This window comes from Danio rerio, chromosome 8 (genome assembly GCF_049306965.1).
Source record: "Danio rerio strain Tuebingen ecotype United States chromosome 8, GRCz12tu, whole genome shotgun sequence".
Classification (NCBI taxonomy): Eukaryota; Metazoa; Chordata; class Actinopteri; order Cypriniformes; family Danionidae; genus Danio; species Danio rerio.
Window position 1 is genome coordinate 22,431,808 of NC_133183.1, and position 20,105 is coordinate 22,451,912.

At 33.3% G+C, this 20,105-nt stretch overlaps 1 protein-coding gene across 1 annotated transcript; it reads left to right on the top strand.

Moving 5' to 3' along the window:
- The first annotated feature begins 3,788 nt into the window (after positions 1-3,788).
- On the top strand, positions 3,789-19,461 carry mfsd12b (major facilitator superfamily domain containing 12b). Its single transcript, NM_001423440.1, is given in 11 exon segments — positions 3,789-4,227; positions 5,589-5,705; positions 5,708-5,795; positions 6,295-6,427; positions 9,792-9,980; positions 10,145-10,237; positions 12,962-13,054; positions 13,136-13,306; positions 15,433-15,527; positions 16,327-16,451; positions 18,991-19,461. Coding segments are annotated over 11 exon segments (1,452 nt in total). The 5' UTR covers positions 3,789-3,959; the 3' UTR covers positions 19,071-19,461.
- The last annotated feature ends 644 nt before the right edge of the window (positions 19,462-20,105 follow it).

Genomic DNA, 20,105 nt, shown 5'->3' on the forward strand with positions numbered 1-20,105 from the left:
TGCATTACCACAGGGGTTGTATCTGAAATGGCACCCATAGTCTTAAATAGCGCACTTTGAGAGAGCAGACATTTGTGGTGTTCAAAACCATAATGGACATTCTGAAGTGCGCTCAATCAAACCTACCATGCACAGCAATAATGAATGTACAACTGCTGCTAGAGAATATCCTTAATGCATTGTAATAGTTTGCATGGCAAATGAATTCCCGCATCTGACCACAAGATGGCAAACTGTTATTATTTTTGTTTGTGTACATGACCGAAATCAAAATACTTTATTACCAATTGACAGCTAAATGTTAAATAATTATCACAGGGTTTGACCAGCTGATATCTGACTGAGGGATTTATCGATCAGCAAAGCACTAAATGGAATCTCTTATTGTGCTCAAATTCACTGACTAGTTTTCATTCATTCCTTTGAATGCATTATATTAGTGGACTAATGTAGAGAATAGTGAACGATTGTATAGAGGTAATTTCGGATTCTGCCATGGTGATGGAAACCCAGCTACTGCTACTTTATTAATTGCACCTGATAAAATGTAACACAAATATTTAATATCCAATCACATGACAGAAAATCATTGCAATTAGGCATGTTGAAGTGAACTAAGACGATCTGCTGAAGTTCAAAATGAGCATCAGAATGGGGAATAAAGTTTATGTAAGTGACTTTCAACATGGTTGATGGTACCAGACAGGCCGGTCTGGGTTTTTCAGAAATGTCTTGTATACTGGTATCTTAACACTTGCGACCATCTTTAGGGTTTTGCGGAGAGTGGTCCAAAAATAAGACAATATCCATTGAGCAGCTGTTCTGTGGGTGAAAAAGCCACGTTGATGCCGGAGGTCATAGAAGATTGAACAGATTGACTCAAAGACAGAATTTTAAATAACAGGAACTTAAAAAAACACTCGTTGTAAGCATTGTCTGCAGAAGAGCATCTCTGAGAGCACAAATTGACAGCAGATAAGCTTCAGCAGAAGAACTACGTTTAAATTAATAAGAATTAGCACCTTAATCAAAAAGTTAGAGATGAGTTTTTGAATGTAACAGCTTCTTTTGTGACACTCCTGTCAGATGAGGTCTGGAACCTGAGGCTGCAGTTTACAGAGCCTCACTCAAATTTGTCAATGGAAGATTGAAAAAGGGTTTCCTGCTCTGATGAGATTCGATTTCTTCAACAACATTGATGTGGAAGCAACATGAAAGCATTGATCTGTCCTGTCTTGTGTAAGCTGCTCAGGATAAAAGTGTTTTGTTTTGTTTTTTCTGGACATATTCTGGGCATCTCCATACAAAATTTGCATTGTTTAAACAGCACAACCTGCTTGATCATTGTTGATTACCAATGTCCACACAGTGACCACAATGTGATGCTACTTCCAGCAGGATAGCACCCTGTGTCACTAAGCTCAAATCATCTTAAACTGGTTTCCTGACAATTCGTTCTTTATATTCAAATACCCTCCAGTCACCAGACTCTAGAGCGATACAGTTCACCCAAAAAATGAAAGTTGCCTCATCATTTATTTTTCCTCATGAGGTTTTAAGCCTTTACAAATTTCTTTCTTCTGTTAAACACAAAAGCAAATCATTTGAAGAATGTTGGTTCTGTGACCCATCAACTTCAATAGAAAAGAAATTACCAAAGAAATCAATGGGTAACTCGTTTCTTCAAAGAGGAAGAAGAAAGAAACTTAAATAGAATTTGAACAAGTGAATGGGTGAATAAATGACAGAAATGTAATTGTTGGGTGAACTACTTTTAAATGCAACATCTAACATTATTATTTTATGATGAATGAGCTATGGACATGTCTGTCATATTAATGTCATTTAGTCATATCAGACATCTGTGAGTGTATTAGATGTTAACAAAAGGTTAACAAAAATGAACTGTTATTTAGTAATACCAGGTGTAGTCATTTATATATAGTGTAACATCTGGCAAAAATATTTAGAAATGTCTTTTATAAAATACTCATTTCCCAATCAGATAATTAAGTTTCTAGTTCTTTATCTTAATTAGATTTACTTTGTTAGTTTTGATCCATGCATATTTATGGTGCCAAACAGAAGTCATATTATTGCTAAAATGTTTGTGTGGTCTGTTATACGAGTCTTTACAAAAAATGTGATCATAGTTTCAGCAGTCTCAGAATTAAAGATACAAATGCTGCCATTATGGTAGTGCCTTTTCAGAAGGTACACTTTACACACACACACACACACACACACACACACACACACACACACACACACACACACAAAATCACCCAGTACTTTATCCAAGTGAAAATTTATCTTTATTTCAGTTTAATATTATAGTTTAACAACAATAACTATTTGTTTTATTTTTCAAGTAATATTTTAAGTTCAAAACATAATTAAATATAAATGTTTTTAATTTAGAGATCAACTAAGAAATATTTGTTTTGACCAATGTAAAATTTACTGAGGTTACTCACACAGGCTAGCGTGTGCATATTAAACAGAAGCTCAATGTGCTTTGTACTTTCATGGATTTAAAAAAATATTGTTTAAGGCAAATGATTTATTTTTCATTGGCTCAAGTGATCAAATTTAGAGGTGTTTTTGTTTTGATTAAAGCTAAAGTCAGAATTATTTTCCCTCTTTTGAAATTTTTATTCTTTTTTTTAATATATTTCCAAATTATGTTTAACAAAGCAAGGAAATGTTCACAGTATGTCTGATAATATTTTTTCTTCTGGAGAAAGCCTTAGTTGTTTTATTTCGACTAGAATAAAAGCGTTTTTTAAAATTTTTTAAAACCCATATTAAGGTCAAAATTATTAGCCCCATTAAGCAATAAATTTAATTTCGATAGTCTACAGAACAAACCATCGTTATACAATAACTTGCCTAATTACCCTAACCTGCCTAGTTAACCTAATTAACCTAGTTAAGCCTTTAAATGTCACTTTAAGCTGTATAGAAGCATCATAGAAATGAGTTGTTATTATTATGTTTAGAAATGTGTTAAAATCTCTCCATTAAAAAACAAACAGGGGGGCTAATAATTCGGACCTCAACATTTCTTGTTTGGAACAAAAGGAAAATTTAAATTAATTGACTTTCTTCAACAAGACAAATATGTTTTGTACCAAGTTATATAAAATTGTTCCGATGGAGATAGAAAATATTGTTTAGGGCAAATAATGTATTTTTCTATTAGTTCAAATTTTACATTTTTTATTCCAATATCCAGTGTAGATACTAATAACGTAAATGATACTAATATGGAAAAATATTTGCTTCCAGGACTAAAATGTAACAACATTCAAGATATGAGGCAATAAATGCAACCATTATTATATTTCTTTATCTTAATGAAAATGTCCTCACCCTCAAGTAGTTCTAAAGCTTATCCGTCTCTTTCTTCTGTTTCTTTGGGCTTTTGCATCCTTTGTGTTTAAAAGATATATAGATTAAAGACATGTTTGGAATAAGTGGAGGGTGAATAAACCATTTTAATTTTTAGGTAAACGAATTATAATATGAGCAGTGTTGCATTTTTTGCGCTTGAATTTGCTTTTAAATGTATTTCAAAGCTTTGATAGCTTCAGAGCTTTATGTTAAATTCTCACGCTGGTTTCTCAGCACGTGATAGTGTTTTGTTTTGACAGTTAAATGAGACGCTGGCATCTTTTCCTGCTTTAAAAGAGGGCATGTGCTGTCTATGAAAATCATTTAATGGTAACATCCCCTTTTCTCGAGTTATAGCGTGGGTGTCAGACGAAGAAATAAAACCGAAAACGGGCACTGCTGGATGCAGACAATCGCTGACAGGACCCATTTCACTTTTACTTCAGGACTAAAGCATCAATAAGTGCGATTCTGGTGTTCAGTTCTTTCCACTGACTCTTTGCTGCTGACTGCGTATAAAAGCGTCTATTTGATCTTTTTTTTTGGTTTATAGTTGATTCAGGATGCCGGATCAGCCGGTGACTTTACCCGTGTGCAGGAGACTGACATACGCCGTGGGTCATTTCTTCAATGATCTCTGCGCGTCTATGTGGTTCACCTATTTGCTGGTGTTTTATCACTCGGTTCTCGGTTTTAAGGACACAAACGCAGGTGCACTGCTGCTGGTCGGACAGATAGCTGATGGGATCTGCACTCCGCTTGTCGGCTATGAATCGGATCGGACGTCAGGATGTGGAAAATATGGGAAAAGAAAGACTTGGCATTTAGTGGGTAAGCGCGTACCTGTGGTTAACTGAGGGAGCGCGCCGTAAATATAAATAGTCTGATCTCCTCATTTTCATTATAAGTTAGAAAGAGTTAAGGCTTTAATGAGCTGCTTTACAGCAATCTCTGGTCAACCTGAAACACTTTAACTCTCTGCATATTACCTAAGTAGGTGAAGCCGTAAATGCCCTCTGACAGGAATCCCCCTCAACCGGAAAAATAAACGGAAGCTCGTCAGCTGTCGTCAGGCAGCTGTAAGGTGTACTTTTCACCAAAAGGGTAGAAAATAGAGCCTTGAATTAAAAACAAAACCTGAAGTGTTTGTCTTTAAAATGTCAATGGATTGTTCGTGATGTTCAGATAATCAAGCTTTTTGATATGAAGTGTTTTGTTTACCTACTTTTCAGATAACGTCATAGGCTACCATTTGTTTAACATTAACTACTGTAAAACCCTTGTTTTTACCTTTTACAGCCTATCTATATATAACATTTTAAATAGATCAGTTTTTATTGGCTAAAATAAAAACCAATACTACTTATTTAAGTTTTACGAATTCTCATACTGAATATACTTTAAGCTAGTCTAAGTTTTAAGTTGTAGGTTTGTAGCCTATTTAATGAGATGCAAACGCATGCAGCCCCTCTACCTAAGCAAAAGTGAATATGATTTGCTTTATCTAATTTTAATATAGTTTTTTAAAGTAGAGATACCAAATAATTAATTTATATCTGTGCCTACTGCATTAACTATTATTGAATTAGCTATGCTGTTAGACTGCTGCAATTTTACAGTAACTTGCGTCAAAAACGCCCACTAAAATACCACTTGCATACTGTACAGTACACTACTGTATTGTGCACTGCATTATAACTTTTACAGTAACTTACTATATATTAGGAATTTGTGGTATTCTACTGTAAATAAAAGCAGTTCTGCTGCTGTAAAAAATGATAGACTTGAATGTTAATCAGTGTTTTTTATCCAGTAAAAGTACTGTAATGTAATAATACTGTAAAATTAATTAATTTCAGAAATTGTAATATGGGAATGCTACTGTGAAACACATTTATGGTAAGCTACTGTAAAAAGAGGCTACTGTAAAATTACAGTAATTTGCTGGCAACCATGCTGCCAGTAAGTTACAGCAAAATATAATTAAAAAAATATAATAGTGTATTTATTATCTATTTAGCACTATGTGTGCCCACATTATTTTCTGTCAAAATTACTTTACTATAACAGCTGAGATGAACAGCTGGCCATGACGGATATTGCTATACTAGAATTTGCCAAAATTTACCAACACTTCCTTAGTATCATATTTCACTACAATCACTGCTCACTTCACTCTCCATTCCTACCAGGAACATTAAGTGTGTTTGCCTCATTCCCATTCATATTCAACCCCTGTATCGGATGTGATGAGAAAACCTCGCAGATATTGGGAATCATTTACATCATCCCATTCATCATCATCTTCCAGGCTGGGCTGCGACTCAGATATCCCACCTGTCACTCATTCCTGAGCTGGTCAACTGTGAACACGCCAAAGTGGAACTGACTTCGTACAGGTATGAGAATGAAATAATGTCTTGGAAATAAAATAGAAAACCACAAGAAAACTAAATAAAAAAAAAATTCTATTTTATATGAATTAAAATATATATATGTAGGTAAGTATTTTATTTAATTTGTTACTGTATTTGACGTGTGTTTGTAAACATGCATAATGAATAGACACAGTACTAACAAGACATGTAAATACAAACTTTTATTTCAGGTATAATGAATTGCGATTAATTTGACAGCCCTACTTAGCAAGTTTAATGATCATTTTCTTTTTTTAATAATCTGCATCATTTTTTTAAAAGAGAAACAAGCACATCCTACATTTTATTTTCTGTTGTTCAAACACTTATCTGTAATGTGAGTCAGAAAGAACAGATGTCTTTCTTCTCTGTCTCTTTTTAGACTCTGTTTAGAGTTTAGACTTTTAACGAAACTCTGGCTATTGAGTCTCATGCAACTTTGTCATTGATGCATTTAAAGGATTGTTTGATTCCTGAACAGGTATGCTTTCACAGTGGTGGCAAACATTACGGTGTATGCTGTGGCGTGGCTCTTGTTTCATTTCCAATCCCAACAAACAGAGGACCCATCCATTACCCAGAATCTGAGCTGGGCTGATGTTCCCACATTTAGAGTGAGTACATGCAAATATGCCCATTGCCGACTTAAAAAAGACCAAATTTGAATATTTGTACTTAAGATAAATATCAAGCTGAAGCTTTTAAAATCATAATCAACATTTTTTAATGGAATTTGCATATATTAATTGATTTCTATTACTACAGCTTGTAATTAAAGTAAAAAAACAAATACACTGCATGACTTCCTATGTTGTTTTGGGGACATTTTTTCTGAAAAATCCTGTTTACACGTAGTTTTTAGGGTGCTTTTACAGCTGTGGATTGTTTGGATTGTTCCAAACACCAATTCAAATTGTTATAAAGTTGCTTTTTGTTCTTGGTACTGTTCGCTTTCACATGGCAAAGTTTCTTAACAGACCAAAATTATTAACACAATTCTCGTGGAAGTAAACTCTACTCACATTGGTCAGAGTTTTGTTTTTGGATTCCACTCTCCTGTCATACGTCTTTTTTTTAACGATGAGAAATAAGACATTAAGTGAAAAGGTGCGCTTTCATTTTAAATGGTGATGCCCACAGACATCATCACCAAATATAAATCAGATTTAAGACTTTCTCATACATAGCCTCATTTCAGTTGTCAAGGGTTTTAAAATATATATCTGTTTTATATAAGAAGTTGCATACAGGTAGAGGATCCCATCTTCATCATTCTCTCTTATAGCTATACACTCACCAGTCACTTTGTTAGGTACACCTGTCCAACTGCTCATTAACGCAAATTTCCAATCAGCCAATTACATGGCAGCAGCTCAACGCATTTACGCATGACATGGTCAAGACGATCTGCTGCATTTCAAACCGATCAGCATTAGAAGGTCTAAGAACACATTTGTGTGCCAAAATAGCTGTAAAAATGATTTTGTTCACCAATGTCTTCCCCATTAGATTATAGTTTATCAATAAATGTTGAAAAATGTGAAAGTGTTGCTCGTTGTTAGTTCATGTTAGGCTCCTCAAACATATAAAACTTTGTTCTGATCTTGGGGGAGGGAAATATCCTGCTATGGTTGTACAGGGAAATTTTGTGCTAGGCTAAAAAAAAGAAGCTTGATAAGAGGCTTTTACAGCTTATCTCACCATTTCTAGTGTTATATCAGCTATATTTTGATTGATAAACTTGTGTTGTAACTCTTAAATGAATACCCCACACCCCCCTCTATTTAATTAAACTTGAACGTTTACCACTGACGTGCCAGTAAGTCTACGCCACAAAGATAATGGATGTCATACACAGAATGGTGGTTGATGAATACAGCACTTGACACACAAAAAATTTACCTCTATGAGGTACAACTCAATGCTGTTTCAACGGGTTTCAGGATATAACACTTCAACGCCATGTGTCAATTCTCTAACTAATGACTGGCTATTCTAACGTGGTATAATGTGAATCTTGGGTGGAGAAAGGATAGTTTTATGAGAGTTGGACTCTATAGCTTAGACCACTGGAGGCTCTGGTATCACTGCTACTCTGATCATGCTTTCGTTCTACAAAGCTACACATCAGGGGTTCCCTACTGGCTGAATTATGGACATCACCTATATGGTATATAACTTTAGGTTAACTATGTTTTTATATAATAACTTTAACTGTTAAACAAGCTATTCGGTTCTAGTTTTTAAAAATTATTTGTAGCAATTAAAGTTATGGTAACTAATATACTTTTCCGAATTTGATTGTAATGTAATAGTGTGCACCTTTTGTAAAGCTGCTTTTGAACAATAATTTATGTAAAGTGTATTATACAAATAAACTTGAATTGAATTGAATCAAAGGAGCAGGGGTGCTCAATTTGTAATTCAGGGTGCTAGGAGGAAAAATATCTGGCTCCATACAATTCACTAATCATGTTTATAATATAATTTAATTTACCTAGCATATCTTTCTTGTCCATTTCTTGCTTCTCTCTTATGTTAAGAAATGCTGATTTTAACTCTGCTTTAGTTTTGCTAGATCTCAGAGAATTTAACTCCTCTGTTTAACAATTGAGTGTGGTCCAGCTCTGTTTGCAGAGTTGTCATGTCAGTTTTCACACTACAGGAGCTGTGCTTCTTGGGTTTCAGTGATAGCCTGTAAACCCTTTGTCTCCTAAGACAGCCTACATACTTTAGTTCTTAGCTTCAAATTATACTTATACGCAAATCAGTCAGCCTATGTTTGAGCTCCCTAAACTTCAAATATAAAACTTCGTTCTGATCGTGGGCTAGGGAAATATCCTGCTTTGGTTGTACAGGGAAATTTTGTGCTAGGCTGAAAAAAAATCTTGATAGTGGGGGGTCTCTGCCGTTATATCAGCCATATTTATTTACTAGATACATTTGTGTTGTATATCCTTAACAAATATATAATAAATATTCTTTTACACAAATGCCAATATCAAACTGTAATCACTTCACAAACATATTCATAGATAATACCGTCGTTAGTCGTTAAGCAGGGACAACAATCATATCAGACTTAGAGGGAACCGCTTTTGCTTTGCAACTGGTTACTTTATAAATTTGATGGCTGATTTAGTCTCCTGCTAAGGTTACCTTGATTGCAGTTTTCCTAGTGCATTAACATTGTGTCGATAAAACAGAATTTTCCATTTCAATCTAAGTCAGCCTTACGCTGGGCACCATATATTATAGTGATAAATTCTTTGGTTTGTCTCAAATATTCAAATAAATATTATTATATTGATATTTTGGTCACTCCTCGCTTAAGGTGAGTGTGAGTATCAAATAAGTAACTCCTTTTTAACAGGGCACCAGTCACTGAATTGCACTGTGGCAATAATCAATCGAGGATTCTAATAAGGTTAATTTTATTTTAATATAACAAACAACTGAGGAAGTTTTTGTTAATGAATATCAGTTACAAACATACTGAAGTACACTATGCCAAGTTTTCAGAAAGAGGTTTTGAATGTGATATGTACGCTTCTGCTGTTGATGATGCAGTGGTAGAGAGAAGCTGGATCTTCCTGCAGGATCTTCTGCATATTCTAATTATATATGTCAATTAAAAAGGCAAATGTTGAGTAGTTCAAAAGACAGTTCTGCAAGTTATGGCCTTTTTACACCTTTGTTTTTCAGAAAAACAAAGGTCAGATATTGATTCATTGATCGAAGGAACTTCCGTCTCTCTCATTGCAGCTGTTAACTGATCAGCTTAAACAAAAGAGGCAGAGTTCAAGTAACAGTTTTACAATAACAGTTAGAGTTTTTGAAGAATGCTGGTAACAAAAGAGTTTCAGGACAAAATAAAACAATTCAATGGAAAACAAAATGTTGTTTGCCAACATTCTTTAGCATATTATTTATTTAAATGCTCTCATAAAATATATATTTTGTCTTTGTTTGTTACAGTATCTGGCACTTACAGTATGGGGCATTGGTACAGTTACCTCTGTCATTTTTCACCTGGGCACTAAAGAAGCCGTTCAGCCTCAGGAGGGTGAAGAGACTGGAAAATCTGAGGTTTCCAATTGCTCTTCCCAAACCTCTGGAGCCCTGCTCCGATGGAAACACTGGCTCGTCGAACCAGCCTTCTATCAGGTGATCTTATAGAGACCTCTCAATTTTGACATAAACAATAAACACAGACCCCCTGATTATGCGTACTGCATAATTATCACCTAATAATCATTTTAAAACTGATAATAATAATATATTTAATGGTTTAATCATATCAAAGGAATCATTTTGTTTTCTTTCTCCAGGTTGCCTTACTATATATGTGCACTAGACTGATCGTAAACATGTCCCAAACGTACATCCCGATGTATCTGACAAACTCCTTATTACTGCCAAAGGTGAGGAGCATGACACTTCCCAATAAAAACTCATAGGCCATTTCTAGTAAACTTGAATATTATACATTAATTAAAACATATTAAACATTAATAGAATATTTGTTGCCATTATTTAGCCTAAAACTTCTAGTAATAAATAGTTTCAGTCTTTTAAAAAAGGCTAAATGAAAGTAATTTTAAAATTATTTTTTTAAAAGACGCATTAAAATAATAAACATAAAAAATTTGAATAATTTAATTAAACAACTACAATGAAAAGACTAAAATTTGAAAAAACATATACATTTAATTATTGAAAGTACCTTAATAAATACCTCATTTATAAATCTATAAAAATAACATTGTAGAACACATTTAAATTTTTTTTGGTCCACATGAAAGTCAGCTGTGTCCACTAAAACTTTAGAGCATTGAGGTAAAGTTGGTTTTATATTCTTTTTGATATTCAATCTTTGTGTGGCTTTGTTTAATAAAATAGTAAAGCAAAATTTTAAGTTTCCCTTTAGGCAAGGCAAGTTTATTTATAAAGCACATTTCATACAAATAAGTAATTCAAAGTGCTTTACATAAATAGGAATAAAAGAAACAAATATAATAAAATAAAAACAAAGAATAAAAATTATTAAAAACAGATTAAAATGTGTTAAAATAAGTTTTAAAGGAATGAAAAAGAAAAAAAGGCTCTGGGACATAGGACAGTGCTCATTCAGTAAAGCAGGGATCAGGAACCTTTTTTCAGCAAGCAGCCATTTCAGTTTTTTTTTTTTTGTCAAATGCATTTTTTAAAAAGCCATATATAACAAAACCTTTATATATTTATACACAAAACCTTTATATATGTCCATGCATAATAATAAAAAAATATATGACGCACAACAATGTATAAAAAAGGACAATTTGCAGATTTTTTTTCTTTTTGCCATCGCCACCTGAATGTTTGAATTTACGTGTGAGTTTACCATAGAAATGTAAGAAATATAACTTGCTCTTTATTGTTATCGCGATTCAAGTTAAACCACAGCACCACATATGCGCATTGGTTAAAACGTCCTTTTATTGTAAACTGAGTTCTTATTCATTTTGTTGTAGAAAATATTTTTGATTTAATCTAATTTAATTTATTTTCGAACAAAAATATCATACATAAAATATCATGAACAAAAATACATTTCAACATGGTCGAAAATGGAGTGGGATGAAGCACAAGCTTGTTATTTTCCCACCCCATTACCACATACATCATTCGTCTATTACTTAAACTTATTTCTTCTTTTACTTATCTCTTCTTTTTACATGAAACATATTTGATCCTTTTGGCATCTTTGACAAATTATATGTTTGATTCCATTTGTACCTTTACATTTTGTAACATAGACCCATAGAAAAAAAAAACATAGTAATGCAAATAGTCATTAATTAAAGTTTCATCATTCTTTCTCTTTTTATCCTTTTTTTTATCACCTTCATCATTATATTCCTTTATTAATATATATGTATACAACATTTTCAATAGGAAACTGATTTCTAGTAATTAAAAATTTTAAATATTATTGAAAAGAGACAACTGGAAAGCCACATATTTTTGATCAAAGAGCCACATGTGGCTCCTGAGCCATAGGTTCCCTACCCCTGCAGTAGAGGCACAGCTAAACAGATGTGTGTTCAGTCTTGATTTGAACGTGCCTAAGGTTGGAGCACATCTGATCATTTCTGAAAGCTGGTTCCAGCAGCTGGGGGTGCAGTCGCTGAAGGTGGATTTGCCCTGCTTTGAATGAAGTCTTGGAATTTGAGTGATCAGTTAGGTTTGTATTCAGTGAGCATATCTGTAATTTATTGATGTCCTAGACCAGGGGTGTCAAACTCAATTCCTGGAGGGCCGAAGCCCTGCACAGTTTAGTTCCCTGCTCCAACACACTTACCTGTAGGTTTTAAACAAGCCTGAAGTACTCAATTAGTTTGATCAGGTGTGTTTAATTAGGGTTGGAACTAAACTGTGCAGAGCTGCAGCCCTTTTGGAACGGAGTTTGACACCTGTGTCCTAGACCATTCAGTGATTTATAGACAGTAAGTTAGAAAGTAGTAATACCTTAACATCTATTCTGAATGTAACTGAGAGCCAGAGTAAAGATCTGAGGACAGGTGTGATGTGCTCTGATTTTATGGTTCTGGTCAGAATCCTGGCAGCAGTGTTCTGGATGAGTTGCAACTGTCTGACTGTCTTTTTGGGAAGGCCAGTGAGGACTCCATTACAGTAATCTACTTTGCTGCTGATAAAATCATGATCATATTTTTCTAAGTCCTCAACAGAAACAAAGCATCTCCTTCTTGCATGTTTTTGAGATGATAGTAAGCTGATTTAATTGAAATATTCCCTCTGAAATCAAATGCAAGTATAATATAACATGAGCAGCATTTAACTGACTGTGAACAATGCTGTACTTTGATAGTCATTGTGTGCTAATATGATTTCCCTATTTAGAGTTTGCAAACAATACTTTTCTGAAATTATATTAAGAAGTTGAAAGAATATGTGAATATAAAACCAACTTTACCCTTCTCTTTGGAGCACAGTAACTTTAATTTCTTGTACCAAAAATTTAATAATAATAATAATATTTACACAGCGTATTTGTACTTATTTACATTTAACCACATTTGTGCTATAAGGCTGGTTTGGGCAGTTGTAATGATAAAATAACACGTAATATCCTCTCGTTTTTGCAGAACTACATTGCAACCATTCCCCTGGTTATGTACGTCAGCGGCTTTGTATCTTCTCTGGTTATGAAGCCTGTAAGCAAATGGATCGGCACTTCTGTGAGTTCCCACACTTTCTCCGACTGGTTCAGCATATTGTAAATCAAACGACACACCTCATATGCCTTTTCCCCCTTTCAGATGACCTATTTTGCAGGTCTTGTGCCCATAATGGCATTTTCCTTTTGGGTTTTGGTGGATCTGAACATGGGTTCACGGGTTTACGGAGCCGCTGTGCTGCTGGGTGCGGGATCTGCTGTCATTCTGGTCATGTCTCTGTCCATGACTGCCAATCTAATCGGAGATCAGACAGTATGTGATGATGTCTTAAATGTATATAAATATATCAACAAATCCATTTTTGAAAGGGGTTTGCAAAACTGTGTATGATTTTGACAAGAATGTTCAGGTTTAAAAATAGGTTGACTGTGTTGATGTCAGATACTCATGGAGGACAATATAAAGACTGATGTTTGCACACGTACATGAGCTGAAATAACACAATTCTTTTTGCGACAACTTAATTGTTTTATGGTTAATCTACTTCAATTTGTAAAAATTAATGTGTCAACTTAATTCCTTCATGTTGTCCTTAAATGGATTATGTGGAACCCAGCATTTTTTTAAAGTGTGTATACAAACATCTCAGCATATCATTGAAAGAATTGTCTCAAATACAGCAATTTTATTGGCTGTTTTGTTTTTTGATGGATTGTCAGTCAACCATCAAATTTTATGATTTAAATACATTTTTATCGATTGCCTTTCATACTTCCATGACCTTTTTTTAGAGAATTTAAATGTTGCTGTTTTTTACTGGAGTATTTTATTAGTAAACACATTGATTTAAAAGTAGACTGCAATGTTCATAGAAGGCCATATAAGATATTTGCACACGTATAAACCATTTAGCCTACTTTTTTTAATATCCCTGACTAATAAGTAATAATTATTTTATGATGTTTGCATACATAAATACCATCATGCCATTGTGAAAACAGTATCACATATAACAATTTCAATATCTGTTTCTATTCACCTATTTTTATGCTTATTTGGAAATATTGCACAAAAATGTATAATGGAAATGCCAAGATGTGCATACATTTTTAAAATGCACATAAAAAAGGAGGACAAAATATCCTAAGTAGGATTTTTTTATTCAATAAAAAAAAAAAATCAAGTACGATGAAAACAATTATCGAATAAATTCCACCATGCAAAACAAAAAATCATGCATACTGTCAGTTTGTTTTAACATATTTAAAACATATAAAATATACAGAGTTAAAAGGATTTGAGCTAAACAAAATAATATGAACAGACAAACAAGTTGTTGTCAGAATTATTAGCCCCTTTTTTATATTTTTTCTTTTTTAAATATTTCCCAAATTCTGTTTAACAGAGCAAGGAAATTTTCACAGTATGTCTGATAATATTTTTTCGTCTGGAAAAAGTCTTATTTGTTTTATTTCGACTAGATAAAAAGCAGCCTTTAATTTTTAAAAGCCACCTTATGGCCAATATTATTAGCCCCTTTAAGCATTTTGTTTTTCGACTGTCTAAAGAACAAACCATCATTATACATACCCAATTTCCCTAACCTGCCTAGTTAACCTAATTAACCAAGTTAAGCCTTTAAATGTCACAGCTGTATAGAACTGTCTTAGAAATATCTAGTATAATCTTATGTCCTGTCATCATGGCAAAGATAAAATAAATCAGTTATTAGAGATGAGTTATTAAAACTATTGTGTTTAGAAATGTGTTAAAAAAATCTTCTCCCCATTCAACAGAAATTGGGGAAAAAATAAACAGCGGTCTAATAATTCAGGGGGGCTAAAAATTCTGACTTCAACTGTATACAATTATAAGTACATACAGTATATTCAATACTGAACAACAACTGAATAATAAAAAAACATATGATATACAGTAATAGTAATAATAATAATAATAATAAAAATAATAATTATAAATTAATCAAATTCACCTTTTTTCTTTTCGATATTTAGCACCAGTTTATTAGGAAATTATGATTTTGTTCTCTCTGACGAACTGGATAAAAATGTTGCTGTATTCACAAATATTTAAGGCGACATTCTAGTTTAATTGTCATCTTTGGATGGAAACATAGCTATTGGCTGTTTTGCTTGTTTTTGTGACAGTTAATTTGACAAAGTGCCCCTAGACTTGGATACAGACTACTTGTTCATATCACATCAAATAATAAAAAAATATTTGTTTGTTTTTTTGTTGCAAATACTTAATGGTAGTGGACCATTATGAAACATTTTTAAAAATATCAGTTATAAACTGTTTAAACGTCAGTTTGCCAGGCTGAGTTGGCTGTAACAAAACAAAAAGGAGCAGTAACGAAGCCAGTTCAAAACAGCTTGTTTAATCAATGAATCTAATGAAAATGTTTCTTTTCACAGCAAAGTGGCGCTTTTGTGTACGGTGCAATGAGCTTCACTGATAAGGTGGCCAACGGACTGGGAGTCATGATAATCCAGGCTTTACATCCTTGTCAGTGAGTGCAGTCCAGCATCTCCAATGAAAGACTCTTTACAAACTGCAAGACAAGCTTGTGACTGGAGTGGCTGGGAATGTACAATCTTTAAATGCTCTGCTTGTTTGCCAATTCCATCTTGAATGCATTTAAACCGATAATCCACTTTTTGTCTCATTTTTGGACAAATGTTCACTCATTGTTTTAATGTTTCTGGGTGTGTGTGTTGTGGTTGGCCTGTGTGTGCAGAGTCTGTAGAAACTATTCTAACGTTTAATATACAGTTGAAGTCAAAATTATTAGCCTTCCTGTAAATTTGTTTTTCTTCAAATATTTCCCAAATGATGTTTAACAGAGCAAAGTATTTCCCTTTTTTTTTTTCGTCTGGAGAAAATCTTAATTTCCGCTAGAATAAAAGCAGTTTTTAATAATAATAATAAAAAAACATTTTAAAGTCAATATTTTTAGCCCCTTACGTAATATTGTTTCGATAGTCTACAGGACAAACCATTGTTGTACAATGACTTGCCTAATTACCCTTACCTGCCTAGTTAACCTAATGAACCTAGCTAATCCTTCACTTTAAGCTGAATACTAGTATCTTGAAAAATATTTAGTAAAATATAATGTACTGTCATCATGGCAAAAATAAAAGTAATTACAAATGAGTTATTAAAACGATTATGTTTAGAAATGTGTTCAAAAAAATCGCTCTGTTAAACAGAAATTGGGGGAAAAAAAATATACAGGGGGGCTAATAATTCTGACTTGAGCTGTAGGTTTCTACTGTTTCTTATGTTATTTTTCTCTTTGTGGACAGAACACTGGAATCTGACTGTAAATGGTTTTACCACAACGTGATGGTCATTGTCACAGCTGGCGTGTCTGCTGTTGCAGCTCTTTGTCTGGCTACTATTCTCATCTGGCCCATTACGATTCGCAGACGTGAGTCTCAACTTGAAATACTGATGAATATTCAATGACTTGTTAACAGAATTTCTAGATGCTGGTCTTTATATTGCACTAAAAGAGGAACTGAAAGAAACTTTTGTTAGTGTAAGAATTTAAATTCTGTTGGCTGGAGTTTCAAACCAGGTTTGTTATGTTACTGAATGTGTGGTGCTGGTTGAATTAACCGACAGCCGACAGGGATTTTGATACACTGTAATAATACTGGGTTCCACACAATTCCCTCATGTTGTCACAAATCACATAAGTCGATTAAATTAACGTAACAATTTTTACAAATTTAACATAAAACAAATAGTTTGTCTCAAAAACAACTTAAAAATTATATTGTTTTAACTGATTTTAAAAATCATGAAGACCAAAGGTTTTACAAAATTAACTTTTGCAGCACATTTAAACTTGGTACACTATTTCACATTCTGAACTAGCCTAAACCTGAAGAACCATTCGTTTCTGAAATAAATAAATAATATATTAAGTTCTTAATATATTATTAATATAATAAAATAATATATTAAGTGAATGTATATTTCAGAACAGTCCAAATCTATAAAGCATGGAGGATTATTTCTAGAGGAACATCATCAAAACAACATAAATACTTTTATTTTCTGATGAAAAAGGTTACACATTTTTCATGTTGTGGTTTGTCAGCAGCAGTACACATTCATTTTGTTAAACAACAAATGTCTTTGAGTTACAGAGATAAAGCTAAATAAGTTTTTTGTGCAAATAATAGATGTTTTTATATATATATATATATATATATATATATATATATATATATATATATATATATATATATATATATATATATATATATACAGATGATGTTAAACAGAGCAATGAAATTTTCACAATATGTCTGATAATATTTTTTCTTTCGGAGACAGTCTTATTTGTTTTATTTCAGCTAGAATAAAAGCAGTTTTAAATTTTTTAAACACCATTTTAAGGTCAAATTTATTAGCCCCTTTAAGCAATATTTTCTCAGATTGTCTACAGAACAAACCATTGTTATACAAAAACTTGCCTAATTACCCTAACTTGCCTAGTTAACCTAATTAACCCAGTTAACCCTTTAAATGTCACTTTAAGCTGTATAGAAGTGTCTTGAAAAATATCTAGTTAAACATTATTTACGGGGGAGGCAGTGGTGCAGTAGGTAGTGCTGTCGCCTCACATCAAGGTCGCTGATTCGAACCTTGGCTCAGTTGGCGTTTCTGTGTGGAGTTTGCATGTTCTCCCTGCCTTCGCGTGGGTTTCCTCTAGGTGCTCCGGTTTCCCCCACAGTCCAAAAACATGTGGAATTGGGTAGGCTAAATTGTCCGTTGTGTGTGTGTGTGTGTGTGTGTGTGTGTGTGTGTGTGTGTGTGTGTGTGTGTGTGTGTGTGTGTGTGTGTGTGTGTGAGTGAGAGATGGGTTGTGGCTGGAAGGGCATCCGCTGCGTAAAAACTTGCTGGATAAGTTGGCGGTTCATTCCGCTGTGGCGACCCCGGATTAATAAAGGGACTAAGCCAACAAGAAAATGAATGAATGAAGGAACATTATTTACTGTCATCGTGACAAAGATAAAATAAATTAGAAATGAGTTATTAAAACTATTATGTTTAGAAATGTGTTGAAAAAAAATCTTCTGTCCGTTAAACAGAAATTGGGGAAAAAAATAAACATGGGGAACTAATAATTCTGACTTCAACTGTATATATATATATATATAAATATAATGTAATTATAAATAACACAATAAAAATATATTTTTGACACATAACAGGACAAACAAACCTGGATTATTAATGACCAAACTCAAAACATTTCTTTTGCTTTTGTAACACATTGTTTAAATAATCAAGTAGAAAAATAATAATAAAAAGATGTGTATTTTGAGGTTTGTAAAGGATATATAAAGTTACATACACTTACTTAAAATTATTTCACTATTCCATGTCCAGTAAATATATAGCAGATGTTTGTTAACTTGCTGAAATAGCTCAAATTTGTAGTAACTTTTTGCTGACTAGCATTGTGCAGTAACAATGTAAGGTTAATGTTATCATACAGTGCTCAGCATAATTGAGTACACCCCATTTTGAAAATGAATATTTCTATCCATTTCTCAGTGAACATGGGTAATATATTTTGGTGCATTTGAACAAAACAAATTTATTAAACAGATATATTTACTAAAATAATATTTTAGTCACAAAACATCTTTAGAAACGGAAAGATAATACAGTTAAATTCATGAAAAATATTGCAAAAAAAAATTACAACCTACAATATTTCAACAAAATTTTATATATTTTAGTTTTTTCTTGATTTTTCCATAACATATAAATGTATTCATTTTCTTTTCGGCTTAGTCCCTTTAACATATAAATTTAAACCATTATTGTAAGTTATTTTGTTAGATAGCTGAGCATTGCATATCTAGCTTTATATCATGTGCAAATATACTTAATCAAATTGTTTCCTTGTGTACTTTCACTTTACTAATACCTATCTCTCTGCTCAGGTCTTGCAGTTATCAGAGGCCTGATGGCTACAAATGAAGATGAGACAAGCTACTATGGCATCAATGGATCACTGAACTGACAGATTCAACGTTAAATTACTTTAACATTCAGAAATGTGAGAAAGACCAGGCCACATTGCAGAGGAAGCTCTATGTTTTTTTTTTAAACTCAACAGAAACAAGGAAGAGCTGAAAATATGCAGCCCTGTGGTCACAAGTTCTCACATCAGCACTTTAGAGATATGAGTTTCTGCATTGTTATCGCATTCTCAAGAGTGTGTCATCTTGTAAGTATGAGTTCAGGTCTGTCACATGGAGAGAGACGATCTGAAAAAAAAAAAACAATAACAAACACGCGACACACTGGAGATGAGGTAGTTACTCTGCTGAAAAAAATTTCCCAAACATTTCCAAAGATTCCTCTTGCAATCAAAAACACATATACTTTGAATAAAGTAAAGAAAGGTGCTTTTTGAAAAGGTTTCAGACACTGATTTTTTGTTGTTGTTGTTGTCCAAATTTTTTGCAAAGTGACTGATATTTTACAAGGCCAATCTGAAGCAATTCTTTTAAACTGTCCAAACATTGGTGTCAAATTCAGATCATCAACTTTTAAGCCACTAAACCACACTATAATGTGTATATATCATGTGTACCCTTGCTGCAGGTATGTTTGCAGTGAAGCTTGTTTGGGCAGTCGTGACTGAAGTGTTTGAAAACAGTTTATTAGCTGTTTGAAACACATTTATCTTACAACCAAAAGGTATTCCTGCATATAAGTGTGCATTAATGTTTGATGGACTACAACATTTATTTATTTATTAACACTTTAGGACATCTATTTTGAAGCAGTTTTCTCCTCTGCCAAGAAAAAACAAGCTTATCTGCTGCGTTCATTTCCATATCATACTAACTACATTTTTATCCACTAGAGGGAGACTTCTTAAAGGGATAGTTCACCCCAAAATGAAAAAGTTACTCAGCTTTGCACTGTTTAGCAATAATATCCAGCTGCAGGCCCGCAGAACCACACACGTTTTAGGCACACACAATCTAGGACACACAATCTAGGCAAACCATATATGGTTACGACGGATGTTGTGTTATTAACGTCT